The sequence below is a fragment of the Rattus norvegicus genome, chromosome 16 (genome assembly GCF_036323735.1).
Source record: "Rattus norvegicus strain BN/NHsdMcwi chromosome 16, GRCr8, whole genome shotgun sequence".
Taxonomy (NCBI): Eukaryota; Metazoa; Chordata; class Mammalia; order Rodentia; family Muridae; genus Rattus; species Rattus norvegicus.
This window is the reverse complement of record NC_086034.1, coordinates 72,656,907-72,682,517: the sequence shown is the minus strand read 5'-3', so window position 1 is coordinate 72,682,517 and position 25,611 is coordinate 72,656,907. Positions and strand designations below refer to the sequence as shown.

Genomic DNA, 25,611 nt, shown 5'->3' with positions numbered 1-25,611 from the left:
AAGAACTCATGAGAATGAAAGACAATCTCTAATTCTAACTGGCATGATAAGGGAGTTGCCTTCCTTCTGCTTTAACCTTCATATAAGATGTAGCCAGGGACTCCATGTGGCAGAAGAAAAGACTCAAATCCTCCAAGTTGTCCTCTGACCTACACATATATAAAGTGGCATGCTCACAAGCACACAAAAACAAAAACCAAACAAAACAAGAACCAAAAAACTAAACTAAACCAAAACAAATAAGCCAAAAAACCAAAAAACCCTCAAACGTACACAACAAAATAATAAACCATCTAATCAATTAAAAAAAGGCACATTTCAAAGGAAGAAATACAAACAGCTAATAAATATTTTAAGAACTTTCACACACACTTAGGTAACAGAAATAAAAATTTAAAACTCTGGCAATTACCCTCACCCTAGTCAGAATGGTATCCTAAACAACACTCTAGGAGAGGGAATGAATGTCGAAATTTTGCTACAGCTTAGTCCCTCTTGAACACTGGAAACATATGTACTGTAAGAATGAGGGTAATTAAAAAAGTATCCAAACAACTTAATCTCGGATGTGCAAATCACAAAGCAAAAACATGAAAAATTAAAAATGAAAAGTATGACTTCTTTGAAATTTATTAATCTTGTACTAACATTAGAAATGATAGTTCAATATAAGAAAGTTCAGAAAAATCATTCAAAAGTATGATTATAAGTATGTATATAGAAACAAAATGACATAATTGTCCCTTTATTAATTTTATTTATTTATTTATTTATCTATTTATTTATTTATTTATTTTCGGAGCTGGGGACTGAACCCAGGGCCTTGCGTTTGCTAGGCAAGCGCTCTACCACTGAGCTAAATCCCCAACCCTCATTTTATTTTTTAAAATATAATTCTATCTTCCACCTCTTCACCTCCCTCCAATACCTTCTATGTATCTCCCTTTGCTCAATCTTGAATTCATGACCTCTTTTTCTTTAATTGTTATTGCTACACATATGTTATATGTAACATATGCTCCATTTAATGTTACTTGTATGTGAATGATTTCAGGACTGACCACTTGGTATGAAATAACCAAGAAATAACCAATCAGGGGATTTGTCCCTGGGTAGACTATTTCTCTCACTTGCAGCATTCTTTAGTTGGCTGTAGTTCTTTGTCCAGGGATTGGTTGGACACTGTGAGATTTCTCCCTTCCATGCTGGATCTGAACAAAAGAAACACTGCAACACCCATGCACACGCATATCCAGAACACTGGATGAAAACTCAGCAAGTTAAAGAAAAGGCTCTTGGAGAGCCCTACCAACAGAATGGGCAAAAGAAAGGACAGAGAATCAGAATCTGAAGACAAGAGAGAGGTACTATTCAAAAGATGGAGATAATGACAAAGATATATTAATAAGGAAACATAAACAAGACATTTATAATCTATAGGACTGTGAAAAATACTCAACTCATGAATCATGGGCACAAGAGAGAACTGCACACAAAAGATACAAAAACATTTTCAACAAAGTAAAATTCAAAAAGGGGGTAAAGTATTCTTATCTGTAGATTATATGATTCTATATAAAATATACTGAAGATTCTAGGTGAGAACTGATCAGTGAAGTGGCAGACAATAAAATTCACACAAAAATCAGTAGCCTTCCTATGTGTCACAACAAACACGGTGAAGAAAAAGAAACAAATCTCAGAGAACATGGAGGAAAGCAATGCTGTTTTAGAAGACATGGGAGAGGGGCACGAGACAGAAAAGGCTCAGAAGTTTCCAAAAATCTGGTTTCCATGAAAGAAATTTTGTATGGTGGAAAAGCAAAAGAACTCCGGAAGTACCCTTTTTGGAACTCCTCCCTCCTCGGGAGTCTTTCTAACTTGTTTTAAAAAGGTTTGTCCTGGGGCTGGGGATTTAGCTCAGTGGTAGAGCGCTTACCTAGGAAGCGCAAGGCCCTGGGTTCGGTCCCCAGCTCCGGAAAAAAAAAAAAAGGTTTGTCCTTTTCAAAACAGGAAGGCACAGAGAATAAAGAAACACAGCAGAGGCAGGAGCTCAACTTGCTTCTGAGCTATGGAGCAGCAGCTTCCTCAGACCCACAGTGCAGACTCACAGCTCATGGACTTAGGAGGAAAAAGACAAGGGTCAAATTTTCCAAAATATAAAATAAAAAAAAAAAGAAATCTTACTGTTGATGATTCTGTCCCCATCAGAATACTAAACAGGCAAATAATCTCCACAAAAGCTTCAAATTGTGGGAAAATAGGAGAATGTAAAAAAAACTTTTTGTGTGTGCTTAGAACAGTTCTGATTTCTTCTGATATGCTGAAGTACCAACTTTTTACATACCTTTGGATGTTATTCCTATACTCAAAGAATTTTTGGAACAACATTACTGTAGATTTCCAATGAATATGAGAAATTATTTCGTTTAGAAAACTATATGCCAAATTAAGTGTCACTGAAGCTTCTTGGTGGAGAAGAGACACAACTTCATAATTAGGTGACATTTAGAAGTAAATCTGAGAACCTTAAATCAATGACAAACCTATAACATAAAAGTTGTAACATGGTCTTCCTGGTTGCTGCCGCTGCAGAGAGCCTGTGGGCAGCACCCCACGAGCGAACTTGAGCCTCGGGACCACAGGTAAGACCAAATTTTCTGCTGCAAGAAAGCTGCCTGGTGAGCTTGGGACACACGGAAGCAGAATTTCTCTAGAACCGGGCACGTTCTGTGTTTACCGGAAGTCCCACACCCGCGGATCCCGGCCCGCAGCAGCTCTCTGCTCCCAGACCCGGTGAGAGAGAGACCCAACCGCCTGGTCAGGTGGGCACTCCTGAGGCTGCAGAGCGGAAGAGACCACCAACACTGCTCACCCCTGCCCACATCCCTGGCCCAAGAGGAAACTGTATAAGGCCTCTGGGCTCCCGTGGGGGAGGGCCCAGGAGCGGCAGGACCCCTGTGCCTGAGACACCGCCGGACCCTGAAGGAAACAGACCGGATAAACAGTTCTCTGCACCCAAATCCCGTGGGAGGGAGAGCTAAACCTTCAGAGAGGCAGACAGGCCTGGGAAACCAGAAGAGACTGCTCCCTGCACACACATCTCGGACGCCAGAGGAAAAAGCCAAAACCATCTGGAACCCTGGTGCACTGAAGCTCCCGGAAGGGGCGGCACAGGTCTTCCTGGTTGCTGCCGCTGCAGAGAGCTCCTGGACAGCACCCCACGAGCAAACCTGAGCCTCGGGACCACAGGTAAGACCAAATTTTCTGCTGCAAGAAAGCTGCCTGGTGAACTCAAGACACAGGCCCACAGGAACAGCTGAAGACCTGTAGAGAGGAAAAACTACACGCCCGAAAGCAGAACACTCTGTCCCCATAACTGACTGAAAGAGAGGAAAACAGGTCTACAGCACTCCTGACACACAGGCTTATAGGACAGTCTAGCCACTGTCAGAAATAGCAGAACAAAGTAACACTAGAGATAATCTGATGGCGAGAGGCAAGCGCAGGAACCCAAGCAACAGAAACCAAGACTACATGCCATCATCGGAGCCCAATTCTCCCACCAAAACAAACATGGAATATCCAAACACACCAGAAAAGCAAGATCTAGTTTCAAAATCATATTTGATCATGATGCTGGAGGACTTCAGGAAAGACCTGAACACACTTAGGGAAGCACAGGAAAACATTAATAAACAAGTAAAAGCCTACAGAGAGGAATCGCAAAAATCCCTGAAAGAATTCCAGGAAAACACAATCAAAGAGTTGAAGGAATTAAAAATGGAAATAGAAGCAATCAAGAAAGAACACATGGAAACAACCCTGGATATAGAAAACCAAAAGAAGAGACAAGGAGCTGTAGATACAAGCTTCACCAACAGAATACAAGAGATGGAAGAGAGAATCTCAGGAGCAGAAGATTCCATAGAAATCATTGACTCAACTGTCAAAGATAATGTAAAGCGGAAAAAGCTACTGGTCCAAAACATACAGGAAATCCAGGACTCAATGAGAAGATCAAACCTAAGGATAATAGGTATAGAAGAGAGTGAAGACTCCCAGCTCAAAGGACCAGTAAATATCTTCAACAAAATCATAGAAGAAAACTTCCCTAACCTAAAAAAAGAGATACCCATAGACATACAGGAAGCCTACAGAACTCCAAATAGATTGGACCAGAAAAGAAACACCTCCCGTCACATAATTGTCAAAACACCAAACGCACAAAATAAAGAAAGAATATTAAAAGCAGTAAGGGAAAAAGGTCAAGTAACATATAAAGGGAGACCTATCAGAATCACACCAGACTTCTCGCCAGAAACTATGAAGGCCAGAAGATCCTGGACTGATGTTATACAGACCCTAAGAGAACACAAATGCCAGCCCAGATTACTGTATCCAGCAAAACTCTCAATTAACATTGATGGAGAAACCAAGATATTCCATGACAAAACCAAATTTACACAATATCTTTCTACAAATCCAGCACTACAAAGGATAATAAATGGTAAAGCCCAACATAAGGAGGCAAGCTATACCCTAGAAGAAGCAAGAAACTAATCGTCTTGGCAACAAAACAAAGAGAATGAAAGCACACAAACATAACCTCACATCAAATATGAATATAACGGGAAGCAATAATCACTATTCCTTAATATCTCTCAATATCAATGGCCTCAACTCCCCAATAAAAAGACATAGATTAACAAACTGGATACGCAACGAGGACCCTGCATTCTGCTGCCTACAGGAAACACACCTCAGAGACAAAGACAGACACTACCTCAGAGTGAAAGGCTGGAAAACAACTTTCCAAGCAAATGGTCAGAAGAAGCAAGCTGGAGTAGCCATTCTAATATCAAATAAAATCAATTTCCAACTAAAAGTCATCAAAAAAGATAAGGAAGGACACTTCATATTCATCAAAGGAAAAATCAACCAAGATGAACTCTCAATCCTAAATATCTATGCCCCAAATACAAGGGCACCTACATATGTAAAAGAAACCTTACTAAAGCTCAAAACACACATTGCACCTCACACAATAATAGTGGGAGATTTCAACACCCCACTCTCATCAATGGACAGATCATGGAAACAGAAATTAAACAGTGATGTAGACAGACTAAGAGAAGTCATGAGCCAAATGGACTTAACGGATATTTATAGAACATTCTATCCTAAAGCAAAAGGATATACCTTCTTCTCAGCTCCTCATGGTACTTTCTCCAAAATTGACCATATAATTGGTCAAAAAACGGGCCTCAACAGGTACAGAAAGATAGAAATAATCCCATGCGTGCTATCGGACCACCACGGCCTAAAACTGGTCTTCAATAACAATAAGGGAAGAATGCCCACATATACGTGGAAATTGAACAATGCTCTACTCAATGATAACCTGGTCAAGGAAGAAATAAAGAAAGAAATTAAAAACTTTTTAGAATTTAATGAAAATGAAGATACAACATACTCAAACTTATGGGACACAATGAAAGCTGTGCTAAGAGGAAAACTCATAGCGCTGAGTGCCTGCAGAAAGAAACAGGAAAGAGCATATGTCAGCAGCTTGACAGCACACCTAAAAGCTCTAGAACAAAAAGAAGCAAATACACCCAGGAGGAGTAGAAGGCAGGAAATAATCAAACTCAGAGCTGAAATCAACCAAGTAGAAACAAAAAGGACCATAGAAAGAATCAACAGAACCAAAAGTTGGTTCTTTGAGAAAATCAACAAGATAGATAAACCCTTAGCCAGACTAACGAGAGGACACAGAGAGTGTGTCCAAATTAACAAAATCAGAAATGAAAAGGGAGACATAACTACAGATTCGGAGGAAATTCAAAAAATCATCAGATCTTACTATAAAAACCTATATTCAACAAAATTTGAAAATCTTCAGGAAATGGACAATTTCCTAGACAGATACCAGGTATCGAAGTTAAATCAGGAACAGATAAACCAGTTAAACAACCCCATAACTCCTAAGGAAATAGAAGCAGTCATTAAAGGTCTCCCAACCAAAAAGAGCCCAGGTCCAGACGGGTTTAGTGCAGAATTCTATCAAACCTTCATAGAAGACCTCATACCAATATTATCCAAACTATTCCACAAAATTGAAACAGATGGAGCCCTACCGAATTCCTTCTATGAAGCCACAATTACTCTTATACCTAAACCACACAAAGACACAACAAAGAAAGAGAACTTCAGACCAATTTCCCTTATGAATATCGACGCAAAAATACTCAATAAAATTCTGGCAAACCGAATTCAAGAGCACATCAAAACAATCATCCACCATGATCAAGTAGGCTTCATCCCAGGCATGCAGGGATGGTTTAATATACGGAAAACCATCAACGTGATCCATTATATAAACAAACTGAAAGAACAGAACCACATGATCATTTCATTAGATGCTGAGAAAGCATTTGACAAAATTCAACACCCCTTCATGATAAAAGTCCTGGAAAGAATAGGAATTCAAGGCCCATACCTAAACATAGTAAAAGCCATATACAGCAAACCAGTTGCTAACATTAAACTAAATGGAGAGAAACTTGAAGCAATCCCACTAAAATCAGGGACTAGACAAGGCTGCCCACTCTCTCCCTACTTATTCAATATAGTTCTTGAAGTTCTAGCCAGAGCAATCAGACAACAAAAGGAGATCAAAGGGATACAGATCGGAAAAGAAGAGGTCAAAATATCACTATTTGCAGATGACATGATAGTATATTTAAGTGATCCCAAAAGTTCCACCAGAGAACTACTAAAGCTGATAAACAACTTCAGCAAAGTGGCTGGGTATAAAATTAACTCAAATAAATCAGTTGCCTTCCTCTATACAAAAGAGAAACAAGCCGAGAAAGAAATTAGGGAAACGACACCCTTCATAATAGACCCAAATAATATAAAGTACCTCGGTGTGACTTTAACCAAGCAAGTAAAAGATCTGTACAATAAGAACTTCAAGACACTGAGGAAAGAAATTGAAGAAGACCTCAGAAGATGGAAAGATCTCCCATGCTCATGGATTGGCAGGATTAATATGGTAAAAATGGCCATTTTACCAAAAGCAATCTACAGATTCAATGCAATCCCCATCAAAATACCAATCCAATTCTTCAAAGAGTTAGACAGAACAATTTGCAAATTCATCTGGAATAACAAAAAACCTAGGATAGCTAAAGCTATCCTCAACAATAAAAGGACTTCAGGGGGAATCACTATCCCTGAACTCAAGCAGTATTACAGAGCAATAGTGATAAAAACTGCATGGTATTGGTACAGAGACAGACAGATAGACCAATGGAATAGAATTGAAGACCCAGAAATGAACCCACACACCTATGGTCACTTGATTTTTGACAAAGGAGCCAAAACCATTCAATGGAAAAAAGATAGTATTTTCAGCAAATGGTGCTGGTTCAACTGGAGGGCAACATGTAGAAGAATGCAGATCGATCCATCCTTATCACCCTGTACAAAGCTTAAGTCCAAGTGGATCAAGGACCTCCACATCAAACCAGACACACTCAAACTAATAGAAGAAAAACTAGGGAAGCATCTGGAACACATGGGCACTGGAAAAAATTTCCTGAACAAAACACCAATGGCTTACGCTCTAAGATCAAGAATCGACAAATGGGATCTCATAAAACTGCAAAGCTTCTGTAAGGCAAAGGACACTGTGGTTAGGACAAAACGGCAACCAACAGATTGGGAAAAGATCTTTACCAATCCTACAACAGATAGAGGCCTTATTTCCAAAATATACAAAGAACTCAAGAAGTTAGACCGCAGGGAAACAAATAACCCTATTAAAAAATGGGGTTCAGAGCTAAACAAAGAATTCACAGCTGAGGAATGCCGAATGGCTGAGAAACACCTAAAGAAATGTTCAACATCTTTAGTCATAAGGGAAATGCAAATCAAAACAACCCTGAGATTTCACCTCACACCAGTGCGATTGGCTAAGATCAAAAACTCAGGTGACAGCAGATGCTGGCGAGGATGTGGAGAAAGAGGAACACTCCTCCATTGTTGGTGGGATTGCAGACTGGTAAAACCATTCTGGAAATCAGTCTGGAGGTTCCTCAGAAAATTGGACATTGAACTGCCTGATGATCCAGCTATACCTCTCTTGGGCATATACCCAAAAGATGCCTCAACATATAAAAGAGACACGTGCTCCACTATGTTCATCGCAGCCTTATTTATAATAGCCAGAAGCTGGAAAGAACCCAGATGCCCTTCAACAGAGGAATGGATACAGAAAATGTGGTACATCTACACAATGGAATATTACTCAGCTATCAAAAACAACGAGTTTATGAAATTCGTAGGCAAATGGTTGGAACTGGAAAATATCATCCTGAGTGAGCTAACCCAATCACAGAAAGACATACATGGTATGCACTCATTGATAAGTGGCTATTAGCCCAAATGCTTGAATTACCCTAGATCCCTAGAACAAACGAAACTCAAGACGGATGATCAAAATGTGAATGCTTCACTCCTTCTTTAAATGAGGAAAAAGAATACCCTTGGCAGGGAAGGGAGAGGCAAAGATTAAAACAGAGACTGAAGGAACACCCATTCAGAGCCTGCCCCACATGTGGCCCATACATATACAGCCACCCAATTAGACAAGATGGATGAAGCAAAGAAGTGCAGACCGACAGGAGCCGGATGTAGATCGCTCCTGAGAGACACAGCCAGAATACAGCAAATATAGAGGCGAATGCCAGCAGCAAACCACTGAACTGAGAATAGGTCCCCTATTGAAGGAATCAGAGAAAGAACTGGAAGAGCTTGAAGGGGCTCGAGACCCCAAAAGTACAACAATGCCAAGCAACCAGAGCTTCCAGGGACTAAGCCACTACCTAAAGACTATACATGGACTGACCCTGGACTCTGACCCCATAGGTAGCAATGAATATCCTAGTAAGAGCACCAGTGGAAGGGGAAGCCCTGGGTCCTGCTAAGACTGAACCCACAGTGAACTAGTCTATGGGGGGAGGGCGGCAATGGGGGGAGGGTTGGGAGGGGAACACCCATAAGGAAGGGGAGGGGGGAGGGGGATGTTTGCCCGGAAACCGGGAAAGGGAATAACACTCGAAATGTATATAAGAAATACTCAAGTTAATAAAAAAAAAAAAAAAAAAAAAAAAAAGAGGCACAAATGGTAAAAAACTGATCTGCCAAAAAAAAAAAAAAAAAAAAAAAAGTTGTAACATCTAGTTTGGGGCATTTTATATTTTCAATGTACTTATTTTTTCTTTTTTTTTAAAATGTATTTATTTATTTTATGTGAGTACACTGTTGCTTTAAAAATGTATTTATGGGGGGCTGGGGATTTAGCTCAGTGGTAGAGCACTTACCTAGGAAGCGCAAGGCCCTGGGTTCGGTCCCCAGCTCCGAAAAAAAAAAAAAGAACAAAAAAAAATGTATTTATGGGGTTGGGGATTTAGCTCAGTGGTAGAGCACTTACCTAGGAAGCGCAAGGCCCTGGGTTCGGTCCCCAGCTCCGAAAAAAAGAACCAATAAATAAATAAATAAATAAATAAATAAATAAATAAATAAATAAAATAAAAATGTATTTATTTATTTTATGTGAGTACACTGTTGCTTTCTTCAGTCAAGCACACCAGAAGAGGGCATCGGATCCCATTAATGATTGTGAGCCACCATGTGGTTGCTGGGAATTGAACTCAGGACCTCTGGAAAAGCAATCAGTGCTCTTAACCACTGAACCATATCTCCAGCCCTTCAATGTACTTATGGCCAATCCCAAAAAGATGCAGGCCATCTTGAATATCCTCAAGACCCAAACCTCTTATCTAGTTCTTTGGTAAATTTCAGAGCAAGACCACAGAAGCAGTTCAACACTGAGGGGGAAAAAGACCCACTTAAATAGATAAGGGATTTGAAAAGACTAGCTCAGCAAAATGCCAAATATACAATCAACAACTCCAAGCCTCAATCCAAATCCAGCATTTCCTGCTGGTTCTTTAAGTATCACACACTCTTTTGTGTGAGGGACATTACTGTTAATCTGCTAAGTACACGGTTTCCACGTTTACTTTTTAGTCCAGATCAGACTGCAAGTGCTGCTACTTGCACACTACAGCACTCATGGGCTTCCCTGCTCTTTGAATCAGTGCAGAATTCAGATTCCATTAGCTAAAGGAATTCTGAACAAAGCAGGGTTCATGAAGGTAAAGATATAGATGAGAGGTGTATAGAGAAGAGGGCATTGACCATAGCAGGCAACACCTATATTCATGTGAATATATGGTGAAGACGTCACACGGTATGGCATGCAGCACATACCTGACGTCCTACAGTGACGGTGCCTGTCTTGGCTGAAGGAAGACAGTGCACAAAGAGCTCTGTTGGAGATCTGAGGGGAACTATGTCCACAGTGCAAACTTTTGGAGCATAAAATTGATGTGAAAGTTTCTTAATACTGAAACTTAGCGATGTCCTGAAAATGTGCTCCCATAAGGTCCTAAAGAAAATGTGTATTCGTTTTTTACAGTTTTCTAGAACTCTTTTTTCCCCCCTAGAACTCTTTGGCGTGTGCTTTTCCTGAGACTTTGTGAACCTGGATATATTGAAGGGTATTTGTTAATTCTACTTTTTGTAAGCATTGTAAAACAGTAGAGCTAGTAGTAATACTTTGCATTTTTTTCAACTCCACTTACAGGTTTTCTCTCCTATTTCTCAAAATAATAGAATAAAATAATAGAATAATAGAATGAAATAACAGAAAGACAGAATAGTTCATAGGGTTAGTGAGTACAAAAAGGAATGTTACTATAGTAATCCACTGCTATTACCTAATGCTGAGTTTTTGCAAAAAAGCCCAAACCAACCAAACAAAAAACAAAAACAAGAATGTGTACATATAATTAAAATGCTTCAGATTACAGAATTAAAAGCAAACTACTCCTCTGTATTAACTTATGTGATGGGGTGCCATGGAGGACGGAGCTCCTGGAGCTTAGTGTTCTACGCCTTCTCACATAGAACTGCTCTTACTCACTAAAATGACTCTTTGCTTAGGCAGATCTATGAATGATACGGGTTATGCTAAAACCATGCTTTTTTTTTGGGGGGGGGGGAAGGGACTTTGTAGGGGTTCTTTCTTAAATTATTCCAGTACAACAGGCATGACATGGAATAATTAAAACTTTGGCCTTTCTTAGGGATAGTTTCTAATCATAAGTGTTCAATGTGGAAAAATTTAATGTGGTGGTTTGAATAAGACCCCCGTAGGCTCATATATTTGAGTGCTTGGTTCCAGCTGGTGGAAGCGTTTGGGAAGGATTAGGAGGTGTGGCGCTGTTGGAGGAGTGTGTCTCTAGATGGCTTTGGGGCTTTGTCACGCCCCAGTCTCTCTCTGCCTCCTACTTGCAGACAAAATTTAAGCTCTCAGATACTGCTCCAAAGCCAGGTGCCTGCCATCACACTCCCCACCACGATGGTCATGGACTCACCCTCTGAAACTGGAGCGAGCCCTCAACTAAATGCTGTCTTTTAAAAGAGCTATGGCCATGGTGTGTCTTCACAGCAACAGAAAAGTAACTAAGACAGTTCTGTGTAAATTATCAGTATTCAAAAGTAACTAAGTTGGTGGGATGGCTCAAAGGGTAAAGATGACTGCTGTGCAAACCTGATGACTTGAACTTGATCTTGGCTTCTAAAACTGTTCTCTGATATCACATGCATACTGTGGTCTGACTGCGCAAGTGAGTGCATGTGTTCGTGTGTGTGTGTGTGTGTGTGTGTGTGTGTGCGCGCGCGTATGTGCGTGCACGCGTGTGTGTTAAATATTAATAAATAAAATAATTAAAAGTATTTTTAAAAGGTAATCTTTTTTTCTGGTGACTTCAACAAGCAACATCTCCAAGACTGCATCTACATAAAGTTATCAGAATGAGAGCTGTCTATTTTAGTGACGTGCAGACCACAAGTAACAACTAATGAGAGGATGCCAGTGCCAATTCAACATAGTAATTAAGAAATCTACATAATTATTCTTTGCCATCCTAACTAAATGACTCATTGGCCAGGAAAACAAACCTCTAAACAGGTGTTTTAGTAAGACCTGAAGTCTCCTTCAGCAGGTATAAAACCCACTCTAGAAAATAGACATATTTTATTTTGTTTAATTTAAATGAAAGTCAACAATACTTTCTTTTGAGGCTGTCTTTACTGAAATCCATGAAAAATAACTTATAATTTGAATAGAAATAGGAAACAACATTCTGATCCTGAATCACTTAGGTAAGTGGGGCAGAGCTAAGCATTCTAGACTTTGTGTTCTGGTGTTGTGTGCCTTGTGAAAACAACAAAATGGACCGTCTCCTTGCTGAACTAGTTCTTAGAATGCCAAACAGCAAACAGTTTCCGCTTTGGCAACCATAGGGTAGCATTAAAGATAAGGAAGATGTGGGCGTGTGATGTGTCAAAGAAAACAGTTTGTTACTACTGTGCTAGAAACTGAAGACACGTAAGACTTTCTGGTTTTGTCTTTAAACGAACCAATGTTAAAACAAAGTTGAAAGGTCATGTTTTAAGTATGATCATAGAATATACTCATGCTTAAATTATTACACTAGAAGTGGTTTCTTTTTATGTTATTAAGGTTTAATTTTACTTAAGACAGTTATTTAATACGACCCTTTTCTTAAACACTTTAACAAATGTGGTAGGGCCAGGGAGCTGGCTCAGTGGGTACAAGCATTTGCTTTGGAAGTCTAACAGCCTTAATTCCAGGTGGAAAGAGAGAACAGACTCCCAAAATTGTCCTCTGATTTCCACATATGCACCATGGCACATGGCATATATGTGGCATACAGCACATGTGTACACACACACACACACACACACACACACACACACACGCACGCACATGTGTAAAAATTATTAAAAATGTGAGCGATGCATGCAGTTGTTTATTAATATCATAGAAGTATCTTCATTCTGGGGAAATGAACTTATTAGAATAGCAGACTTTGTAATTTAAAGTAAAATTTTGTTGAAAAAATATTAAAAAGAAAAACAGGGCTGGTGAAATGGTTCAACCCTTCAGAGCACTTACTGCCTTATCGGAAGATCAGAGTTTACATCCTAGCATCCACATAAAGTGGATGTGGAGTTAAACCTGTAACTCCAGCTCCAAAGGACCTGAGGCCTGCTTACAGGTTCTTTTGGGACCCACCCATATACACATGGACATGCATGTATAAAATAAACCCTCCCCCCAAAAAAAGAAAAATAACAAATGCTGGCCAAGATGTGAACAAACGGCAGTTTACACATTGCTGGTGGGCAAACTATCACAGTCACTGTTAGAATCAGCACACAGGTTTCAAAACACTAAACACTCCATACGACCATCTGGACTTCCCCAGGGAAGAACTCATCAACACATCACAGAGATACTTCTACATCACTGTTTATTACAACACTACTCAATAGCTAAGTTATAGATCCAACCTTGGGTAACGAAAATGTGTTATAAATACATTGACTATCCAATAGCAAATGGTCAGCCCTGAAGACATATATACAAGTAACATTAGGTATACAAAGCAAGTTATGTTTATGAATATAGATGTACGTATACATCCATATATGAATGTAACAACAGTAATGAAAAAGAACCCGATTTAATTTGAAAGAGAGTAAGGAGGCATATATGGAAGGGTTTGGAGGGAGGAAAGGGAAGGGAGAAACGATGTCATTATAGTATGATCTCAAAAATAAAAGAAAAAGTTATACTTACAACATCTAACAAAAAGAAAGCGTGGTGTATACATAATGGAATTAGTTTTCAGCATGAAGAATAATGAAGCTATGTCATTAATAGAAAAATAGCTGCAACTGGAGAAAATGGGTTAAATCAACATCAGAAGGACAAATATTTCTGTTTCCTTCCTTTGGTTCCTAATCATGCATATAGAGTATAGAGACACGGCAGTAAAGGTAAAACTGTCTAGGGCATTAGTGGGAGGGAGAATGGTGAGAAATTAGAGGGCAGGAAGGTATAAGGGGTGAACATATAATATACTACTACAAACAAAGAATATACACAATAAAAGCTAAAAAAAAAATCAAATGCGAAAGGAACATAAATTCAGATCAGGGCAACGTATAAACTGTTCGTTTCTAGGCACTTGAGTGTAGGCCAAGTGTCACAGGTCCTGCTAGGTGTGTAGTGCACACCTTTAGTTTCAGCACTCAGGAAATAGAGGCCAGTGGATCTCCGTGAGTTCAAGGCAAGCCCGGTCCATATAGTGAGTTCCAGGACAGTCAGGACTAAGTACCAAAACCCTGTCTCAAACCAAGTGAAACAAACAGGCAAGAAAATCATAGGTCTGACAGCATAATCAATTCTAATTCTCACTGTCTCAAAAGAATGTCATACTTGGGCTGGAGAGATGGCTCAGTGGTTAAGAGTACTTGCTGCTCTTCCAGAGGTCCTGAGTTCAAATCCTGGCAACCACATGGTGGCTCACAACCATCTGTAAATGAGATCTGATGTACTCTTCTGGTGTGTCTGAAGACAGGTGCAGTGTATTTATATATAAAAAAATAAATAGATCTTTAAAAAAAAAAGAATGCCATACTTAGGGAGCTAGAAGCAGAGCTGTTCAGGTTTCAAATGAACCTTTTTGAGTTTCATTAAATTAAAAACGTGTGCCCATAGCCTGAAAACAGAAGCATGTATGCTAAGTTATGAAGAAAGGAAAAATTAAAGTTTTCAAACACATATTCATATTCTCAATACACATAGAAGTTTCTTTGAAACATTTAGCAACTTCTCACATGTCTGACTCATATAAACTCATGGAAGATAGTAATACAAAGATTTCACTTAAAAATGATACTGATTTTCAATAGAACTATAGAAAAACCCCATGGATCACATATAAATCTTTTAATATCAGCTGACAAGAACTTGGGGCTTCAAAGTATAAATCCATCTAAAAATCCTGTTGAACCCAATTCACCCATAATGCTTTAAATAAATAAAAAATTCCTGGGCCAGGCATGTTGGGGCACATCTCTATTCACAGCCTCAGGAAGCAGAGACAAGACAGAACTCTGTAAACTCAAGGCAATCTGCTCTACATATCAAGTTCCAGGCCAGTCAGAGCTCCACAGTGAGACTTTATCTTAAGAAGAAAAGGAAAGAAAAGGAAAGATCCTAAGTCAAAAGTTGATAGTGGACTTTATATTATGTTTTCAAAATATTTAGTTAAAAATAATCAAATACATTGTATATATCTCAAATAAAGATTCATTCTTTTAGTCATGAGCACCTACAAACAACATATTGAATCAGAGAGTTATTGATATGTGACCTCTTTAAAACCGCAAAAAATGGTAATTTCAGTTCAAATAAAAAACAAACAAACAAACAAGCATTTTGTTGTTGTTGTTGTTGTTGTTGTTGCTAGGAGAAAGAGAGAGAAAAAAAGAGAGAAAGCCAGTTTCTTGGCTCTTCATAAAACTTAACCAACTTGGACTGTGTGTTTCCAGGGACAGAGATGGTCATAAGCAATAACCAAATACCACATGAGACATTACATAGTTCAGAGGACAATTCAGAGAGTTAAGGGAACAGAGACTATACATACGAAATTGCTATACCACACTGATGGTCAGAGATCTCAGTGTTAAGATTACAATGGTATTCTACAAGACACAGGATTCTCAGTTTGTCTTATAATGACAAAATCTAGTCATCAACCTAAGGTAGCATAACAACCACCATCCTGACTAAACTTGCAACCAGTCTATACTGAGTAAGTAGGCACATGCCATTAAAACCCCATTGCGGTTACTCTTCTCATTTCACAGGCAATCCCAGTTTATGAAAAGTTTGCTGTAGTTTATATCTGAAATGATCTCCAAAGGTGCACGTAGAGTTTTGGCCCCTGCTTGTGACTGCTGAGAGACGGTAGACCCTTTATAAAGAAAGGCCTACTTAAGAGGAAACAAGATTACTGAGGGATCGCCCTTTAAGCAACTTCTTAAGAGCCTCTAAAAATACTGTTTTGCTTCTTCTTCTTTAAAAATTTCCTTTATTTCACCCTATGAATGTCTTGCTTGAATATAAGTATGTGTACCATGTGCATGCCTGGTGCCTGGGAGGCCAGAATCGGGCACTGGATTCCTTGGAACTGGAGTTATCAATGGCTATGGGCCACTATGCAAGAGCTAGGACCCAAACCTGGGCCCTCTGCAGGAGAACAAGTGCTCTTGACCACTAACCCATCTCTACAGCCCCTGATTTGTGGCTTGATTGCTGTGAGGGAAGATGCTTCTATCGATGCTCCCATCAACGCTGCCTTGTCAGAGGCCCAAGAGCAAACAGCTGAAATATCCCAAACTATAAACCAAAACTAACCTTTCCTTCATATGAATTGTCTCATTATATCAGTGATAAAAAACGAACTCTCACACTAACTTTTTACATCCTTTTCAAAGAAAGGTTTATACATAAGACCATATACAAAGACAAACAATTTATTCTTACATCTTCTGAAGAACCTGGGACATCACAACCCCATTTGTTAAGTCTTCCACCGTCTGGCATGGTGTATCCACATTAAAGGTCTGGATCTGAAAGAAGAAAAGATCTAATGGTTAACGAACTATATTAAGATTTTTAAGGTTTTTACATTCATTTGATTATCTCATCTTGGGAATTGAAAACAAATTTAAAAGATAATCATAAATTTCTTCACATATAGGTAAAGGAGACATTGGCTGACTTCTCATCATATTACTTACAGATCACAGACAGCCTAAGAAGATGATGATCTTCTTAGAGAGTTTTCAGTGCCTCTACCAGTGACATCTGACTCAAGAATAAAAAGGGACAGTATAGACCAAAGAGGTATTTGTTGGAGAGCAGGATCAATTTCTTATTAATGTGAACTTTTGTGTTGCATCAGTTACTGTAGCAAACATTACTTAAAGAATAATTTCTTTATCATTTTATTATTATTGTATGAGTGCATGTGTGAGTGCAGGTGTTTGTGTCACAGTATGCATGTGGAGGTCAATGTAGGGGCTTCTATCATGTGGGTCCAAGCAACATGAGACTTGGCGACAGGCACCTTTATTGACTGAGCCATCCCACCAGGCCAGAAGTAAGTCTTAAGGGCTATGTAATTGGCAATGGAAGATGGAGAGGAGGGATAGAAAGAATTAAGTCTTTGAGATAAACATTACCCACTGAACTTAAAAATTAGAGTCTTTTATTATGCAGAATAAATTCATTACTTAAGTCAAGCCAGGTTGAGATTCCTAGTTCTCAACAGCAAACATATATGGATATAGAATTCATATCATATAATGTCAATATTACGTTGGATACTCAACTCATTTTTATTTCAAATATATAGAGAATCACAGCTAACTCTGTATTAGTTAAGAGAAATTTATGAGATGAAACTAAGCAGGGCTTAGGGACACACACCTGTAATTCTAGCACTTAGAAAGTGAAGGTAAGGCCACCTGAGACCAAAAAAGAAAACAAGTGCAGCTTACAGTGATAACCAGGAGTCCAGCCTGGATTTAAAAGGAAGTAAATCACTGAGATAGACAGATAAAGGCCAACCTGGTACAGAGCTTTTAAGGTGGTAAAGTATTGTGGATTGTATGGACAAAGATCTCAACTGAGAAATTTGTTGAAGGGATGAGACAAAGCCTGGTATGGATAGGTGGAAATTATAGGAAGAAATGGAACAGTGAGGGATATAAAATATGTGAAAGACAGAATTAAGAAAGAAGTATTGCTAGGCAAGACTCAATAGGCCACATTGGAATTTATCCTAAGAGTAGCCATAGTTTGTAAGTAAAGGACTTCAAGCAAAAAAGTAACATCTGAACTGTTCAAACCAAACTGGATACACTCTGAAGGAAACACGAGGGAAAGTGGTCTGTAACACTGACAAGGCTCACCCAGAAAGAATCAATGGAAACATGACATAACAAGCAAGTGACTGCCTATCTTTTTTATTATTGGGTTAGGGGGAAAAAAGCTGCATTAAAGTATATGTTCATTTAAAACGTTTTTTAAATATACATTGCCAAATAAATCATGAAGCAATTTGTTGTTGATAAAAATGGGTCAATATCTACTTCTTTGCACTATACCATCCATAAAAGTCAGAGTCTCATGTAGCTCAGGCTACCCTCCAACTCATTATGTATCAGAGGTCACGGTGACCTTGAGCTCCTGATTCTCCTGACTCTACTCCTAAGTGCTGAGAAAATATCTATTAACAGTACAGTTATAACTTCCTATTTTATATAGGTAAATGTCTTTCAGGTAAGGATGACTACGGTAGCAGAGGCTGAGAGAATTATGTCACAGGCACTTATAGACAGTAGTTTTTAATCAGACAAGCACTTGGGCGCTAAGGAGATCCTAACTTAAATACATGCAGAGTTTGATTTTTAAAAGTTTAGCAAATAAGCCAGGCATATGGTAGCACACACTTTTAGTTCCAGTTACTGAGTAGGCTGAAGCAAGAGGATTCTAAATTCAATTGTAGCCCTGAAATATAGTGAGACTCCATGGGGTGGGGGAAACTAAGAAAATGAATAAAGGGCACAAATGAAACCAGTGGGCATCATCTCAGGCCTCAATTTAAACTTTAGTTTATCTGCAACTACCTCCACACTGGTTAAGTTAAAGAAAAGAAAGCACCTGTTTTCATTTTATAGGTGCTAAATGAATGGCCCATTTAAAAGCAATCTGGTTTTTGTGTGTGTGTATACACACACACACACACACACACACACACACACACACAGAGAGAGAGAGAGAGAGAGAGAGAGAGAGAGAGAGAGAGAGAGGGAGGGAGAGGGAGAGAGAACATGAAACAGTGCCAATCACATATCACACCTCACTCATCAGGTATACCACCTCAAAATGATGGGCTTAACGGTTAAGTTCAATGAACAATGCTTGAAACATAATGAATCAATTCCAATCCCTCGTTTACTTCTAATTTACCATATACCCTGGGGTATTTTACCTCATCTCTTTTAATATCTTTTTTCATATAAAGCGTAGGAGGGTATTAATATTAGTGGTTTCCAACCTAGGTGTGCATTCAATCATCTAGGAAGTTTTCATTTTTGAGACATATTTCTTAACTCCACCAAGTGAATCATACATAATCCCCACATTGTGTTTCAGAAACTAAAATTTCTTAATCAATCAATCAATCAATCAATCAATCTCTGTCTCTCTCTGTCTCTGTCTCTCTCTCTGTCTCTCTCTCTCTCTCTGTGTGTGTGTGTGTGTGTGTGTGTGTGTGTGTGTGTTTTGCTGGGATATTGAACCCAGAGTCTTGAACATACTTAAACTCAATTGCAGACCTATACTCCTATTTCATTTAAAATTCTGACTTTTTTAATGAGTAGGAATGTTTTGCACAGATTTATGTCTGTGCACTCTGTGCATTCAGTGCTTTTAGAAGCCATCATATCTTCTAAAACTGGACTTACAGACAGCTGTGAGCTGCAATATAGGTGCTCAGAACTGAACCTGTGTCCTTTGGAAGAGCAGCCAGTACTCTTAACTGCTGAGCAATCTCTCCTGCCTTTTTAAAATTTTCTGCAACAAGAGTCTTGCTAAGCTAGCAAGCCTTGAACTCACTCTGTAGTTTCAACTTTCAATCCTCCTGCCTCAGCTTACTGAGTAGCTGAGATTACAGATCTGTCCAAGTAAGTTAATATCTGTTAATCTATTTTAACAAATGCATCAAATAATGTATTTGTACCCAGGCACTAATTTTAGCATCTGGAGACCTCTAAAGTCCTGACAAGGTTAAGTAATGCAAGTTCTTTTCCCTTCTGCGCCAAACTGGGAAGGGAACCCAGGACCTTGTCCATGCAAGGCCAGTGTTCTAGTATTGAGTTACATTCCTACTCAGGATTACAAAATTGCCTCTGGTTAATCAGAAGAAATAACACAATAAAAGCAAATAGTTTCATGTCTATTTTTCTCTATTTATTTAGAGACAGAATTTCATGTATATGAGGATGGCCTGAAGCTCACTATCAAAAACAAGGATGACATAAAACTCCCCAATCCTCCTGCCTCCACCTCCTGACTGGGAGAATTAGAGATTGTAAGTGTGCACCACCACATCTGGTTACACACTGCTAAAACAAGGCTTTGTGCAAGCCAGGCAAGTACTCTTCAAACTGGGGTACGTGCATAGTCCATCGGAAAGAATTTTAAAGAGAGTAATTTAACACTATCTGGTGTGTTGTCTGCTGCATCCCCCACCCTTGCTCTTAGGACTCAGCTAAATTTCCATTCTGAGTTTTAGGAAGGAGCTTCTAAACAATTATTTTCTGTTTTAGCCCTTCAGGTATATAGGTACGTTAGAGAACTGGAGAACGCTCACCTCTGCTTTCAGAACACATAGATGTCAATTAATAAACTTATCAACTTATCAGGTCTGAGTTGTAACACTTCAGGATAGTAACACAGTAAAACAGAAAAATAACTGCTCTTAACTATGTTAAAGCATAAATTCTGCCTGGAGGGTCACAATCTTTCTTGTAATTTCAAGGAGCTCTGAGAACACATTCCAACTTCTCCCCAGTCCAACAAAAGCACTAGGAGAGTAAATCGTGAGATCACATAGAATCAGCAACTCTAGGGCAGTGGTTCTCTACCAGGAGTGAGTTTGCTCCCTAGGAGAGTCTGGAATAGCAGGGTACTATTATTTATAAACAGAAGATAGCAATGCTTCTACTCAATACCCTAAAATACACAGAGCAGTGCACCTAAGAATTACAAAATTCAGTATAAAATATCAAATAGCAGTAAGTTTAAAACCCTGCTCTAAAGCAATGGTTCTCAAATGTTGTCTTGAGGTTACACATTGCCTAGGAGTATGTCAGAAATGCAAATCTCAGATCCTGTCCCAGACCCAGAAACTCTAGCCACAGGGGTCTAGTAAACTGGTCTGATAAAGGTTCCAGGTGATGTTGATCAATGAGTGTGTATGAGAACTACTATTAGAGCCAGCAACCATCATGCTACTCAGACTTTTCCCAAGTTCTTTAAACCTTTGTACTTCACAAATTTCTTTATTCTCCCATAGAGAATCAAATCTGTTGGTAGAATGGAATTAGGCAAAGGAGGGAGAACGGAATGGGAGGGAGTCTAAATACTAGTTGCATTCCACAGGCTCCCACATACATAGTATGAAAATAAGGACACCTAAGATTGCTGTGTTCCAAGTGAGCCACAACTACGATTCTTTTCCCCTAGTTTTATGTCATCGTCTGATAGCATTCTAGATTATACATATACATATATATATATATATATATATATATATATATATATATATATAGTTTTTTTTTCCCGGAGCTGAGGACTGAACCCAGGACCTTGCGCTTGCTAGGCAAGCACTCTACCACTGAGCTAATTCCCCAACCCCTTAAATATATTTTTAAAACTAAGTATATGTGTGTGAGCGTTTTGCCTGCATGTATATATGTGCACCACATGCATGCCTGGTGCCCATGGAGGTTAGATAAGGTACTGGATCATCTAGAATTGGGGCTCTAGATGGTTTTAGACCACTGTGTGGGTTCTAGGAACCAGACAAGGTCCTCTGTAAGGGCAACGAACCCTCTTAACTGTGGAGCCATCTCTCCAGCCCCTCTAGTTTCTTTCTCATGTTCCAGTTTCTTGGGTAACTGGTTGGAATTATATAGGTCAGTTGTACAGTTAAAGCACAACGCCCCAGGTTTAATCCTCAGCCTGTTAAAACAAACAAACTAATTACCAAGACCTGGGAAAATGCAATCATTTCATCATGATTCACAGAGTTCTAGAAACTGGGCTTGAGCAATACTGGATTGGGTTACCTGTCTTTGCGCTACAAGGCATGCAGGATCCCATGGGTCCATAAAGCAATACAGGTTATTGTCACTGGAATTAGGACCCTATTGCTAAAGATACCACATTCTTAACCCGTGTAGGACATAGAGAAACCAAGCTGGTATTGACCTGGAAGTTTCATCTCCACTGGCTAGCTTTCATAGTGCAGGATGGTGCTATGTAGGCTGCTGGGAGAGAAAAATGAACACTTTACCCAGTTGTGAACCCTGCTAGCTACAACAACCAATGGACTGCAGGTCTATGGCCACTGGTGTAATAGTGTCATCAGTGTTTTGGGAGTATGCAGTTGTTTTCTATTGGATCTAAGGCCCACCCTACAAGACAGAATTCATGCTGTGTTGCTAACTGGGCCAAGAAGACATGCTGGGTAGGTCATAGACCCTCTAGGAGAGAACCTACTATTTCTTTGCTAAATGGACATAGTATCAAACTGCCTTCTAAATACTTAGCTTTGTACCCATTGAATAGCACAGCTCCCAATCCTCCCAATAAGCAGAGAAGCTTATTTCTGTAGTAGAGGGCAATTAATATGGAGACTCACAACTGGTGAGTAGAGAATACGAAACTGTAGAGTGTTCAATGCTAATGGCACATCTATATCACAACCCTTCCTTTTAAGACTCAAGAGAACACTACAGAAGAGGAGGCAGAAAGACTCTAAGAACCAGAAGTTGTGGAGTGCTGCAAAAAAGTATTTTCTGGATATGACAGGGATGGTGTACTTAAGAATTCACAGTGGCTGTGCTGAGGCTGTGTGCTCAATATCTGCACAAGATCAAGTTAGCCAAAATTCTAGAATGAATGGAGAAGAGATCATTTTGCTGAGGAGCCACTGGATGCTGGAGGAGAGTCAGTCTGTTTTGTTCTGGTTTGTACAGTACCTAGTAAGTTATCCATGCTCTAGAAGGTGGATACACTCACATAAATACTGGCAACATTAAATGGATTCAATATGTTAAAAAGAAAAACAGTATATGAACTTGGGAGGGACAAATGGTGGTGCAGAACAGGAGGAACCAGAGGGGAGGAGTAAATTTGACCAACATACACACATGCACGTGCATATGCAGGAATGCACATATGCAATTCTCAATAAAATAAAAAGAGCCCAAATAGAGAGAACTGACTCCTCTAAGTTATTCAATACCCTCCACAAAAGGGCTGTGATACATTTATGTGTGTGCACATCCTCACACAAATAAATATTACATTTTTAAAAATAAAATGATCATTGTTAATAAACAGGCTGTTGAACTGGCTCAGGGGTGAAGGTGCTTACACACCGATCTGGTGACTTATGACCTGAGTTTGTTGTTCAGAAAACATGGAAAGGCATCAACTCCAAAAAGCTGACTATTGACTTCCACATACATGTGGTGCCAACTGTGCCTACGTGCACACATCACAGTTACACGAAGGACAATTTTTTAAAAGGTGACCGACAGATGTAATAACACAGGTTTTTGTGTTTTGTTTTGTTTACCCTATCAGGTAGGAATATATTTTGCTTCAGGGGGTAGGAAGAAAAGACACTGTTTAATTTTTAAGCACATTCTGTTGGGCTTGCTTGTTATATACTGACAGGGCATGAAACATTTTTCCATCTTTTCGAAAGTCTTCCTGGTTTAAATAATAGTTTGAGACTTGGCTGAGGTGGAGCTCCACTGTGTAACCTATCACCATTCTCTATTTGAAGCACAGCTGTGAAGCCGATCTTTGGGCTTGAAGTTAGGACTGACAGAGTATGTGAACTATGCATTATTTCCAGTGACCTGAAATGACAAGAATGATCTAATACAAAACCAAACCATAAAGGTCTACATTGTATACAGGCTGCTTCAAAAGACACAATCAGATTCACGACATACCCAGTTTATAAAAGACTTCAAGCTGGGTGTAGTGATGCAGGCTGATTGCTACAAATTCAAGATCATAGTTTGAGGTCAAAATGGGCCACATGGCAAGATCCTATCTCAAATGCACACACATCTGTGGGTTCTACTCTTCTTGCATTTATTACAGCCAACCTAAGGGAACAGTTCTCAAACTTCTTGGCAGTGTTCCTGCACAAAACTGTGACGGCTAGCTTCCAGGGATCTGAACCTCTAACCTAAGATACTATTCAATAGAATTTTTTGCTATTTGCATTTTTACCTTTAAAGTGAGTAAGCTGGGGAGATGAATAGCTTAGTGGTAGAACTACACTGCGATTACAATGCAGGATGCCTGATTACCACCATCTCCCCCCCCCCCCGAATATGCAAACAAAATTAACATGTGTCATAGGAGCCACTGTAAACGTATCTGCTCTTCTAAAAGGGGCAGGTAACATTTTTAGCAATAAATAAAATGAATGTTCCTGATGGGACTCTGGTTTATCCCATGGCTCTGCATATACCATGTACCTGCCACCAACCAGCATATGAAAACCAGAAACAAACACGGTTAATCATCCAGCTATTGAAAAGGGCTGCTTAAACCGTAACTATTGACATTAAAAATCCTGCCTATTTACTTTAAAATTCGATAACCCTAACCCTCACCGATTCCAAATTAGAATCTCATGGTGCTTTAAAAATGTGTTTCAGTTCCATTACTAAATTCCTAAATCTTTGCCAGTTCAAAATTTTTATCTTGATTCCTTTTGTAAGTACCATCACATCGTTGATAGCAGTCGAGATGCATCTCGCGTTTTAAATGTTTTGCCTCTGAGTGATTCTTCATGTTTTGTCTATCCACCCTGCCAATGTACTATTTTCCAATGGGCAGGGCTTCATCCATCCCTCAAGGGGCTACACTCCATCCTGGCTGAATGCTACAACAAAGGCGAGCAGCATCGTAACCAGGGGTCCCGAGTGCCTCTATCGGGCGCCCAGGCAGAACCGACGCTTTGGATCACTGGGAGCTTGGGAGCGAAACGCCAGCGCCTCATCAAGGCAAACAGTCCTAATTACAGTGTCGCCTGCACCCCATCATTAGCCCCCACAGGGCAGGTTTCCTCTCGGACAGCAGCCAACATCTCAGGCCGGACAAGTTCCTCCTGGACCCTGGGCCCAGACTGCTTGAGCCCGGCCGCTCCCTGCTGACCCTGACCCGGCCGCGGGTGTAGAAGCGGCCGTACCGGCTCCTCAGCTCCGCCCGTCCCAAGCCCCGGATGTGACGGCAGGTCGCCCCGGGTGCTCGTCCCCCGGGACGAGCACCGATGTCCACGAAAGGTTGAGGAGTTTTCCCACCGGCCCGCTGCCCACCACGTACCCAAGTGAGCAGGCTCTCGCACAGCTCCACCCGCTCCACAGACTCCACGTTAAACATCTTCCTGAGGTGGCCGCAGGCGTCTCCTCAACCAACCAGAAGCCGCGGCCGCTCGGCTCGGGGTTGAGTCCGAAGGGTCAGGCAGCCGACCGGCGTCTGGCGAACCTTCTCTTCCGTCCGGCCGCTCCCGGGGCGCGGACGCTGGCAAAGGCTCCGCACTGTCACCAGCCCCTCCTTCCCTCGCCCGGGGCCGCGCGCTCCCTGCGCGCACCCGGCGCCGCCAGCCCACGCCCTCCTGCGCGAGCGCTGCGTAGCGCGAGCCGAGGCCCGAGTGCCACTGCGCACGCTCGCGCTCGCGCTCGCTCGGCCCCGCCCCCGGA

At 40.2% G+C, this 25,611-nt stretch overlaps 1 protein-coding gene across 2 annotated transcripts in view; it reads right to left on the bottom strand.

The window, feature by feature from the left end:
* Positions 1 to 25,589, bottom strand: part of Hook3 (hook microtubule-tethering protein 3) — a 94,768-nt gene extending 69,179 nt beyond the window's left edge. The window contains exons 1-2 of one of the 2 annotated variants that reach the window (XM_039094555.2): positions 25,235 to 25,589; positions 16,568 to 16,653 (exon numbers count right to left, since the gene is read on the bottom strand). In XM_039094555.2, coding sequence (XP_038950483.1) covers positions 16,568 to 16,653; positions 25,235 to 25,291 — 143 coding nt within the window. In that variant the 5' untranslated portion in view covers positions 25,292 to 25,589. The remainder of the gene's footprint in view (positions 1 to 16,567; positions 16,654 to 25,234) is intronic. The other variant, NM_001136098.1, reaches the window with a different exon arrangement.
* Positions 25,590 to 25,611: the final 22 nt, after the last annotated feature.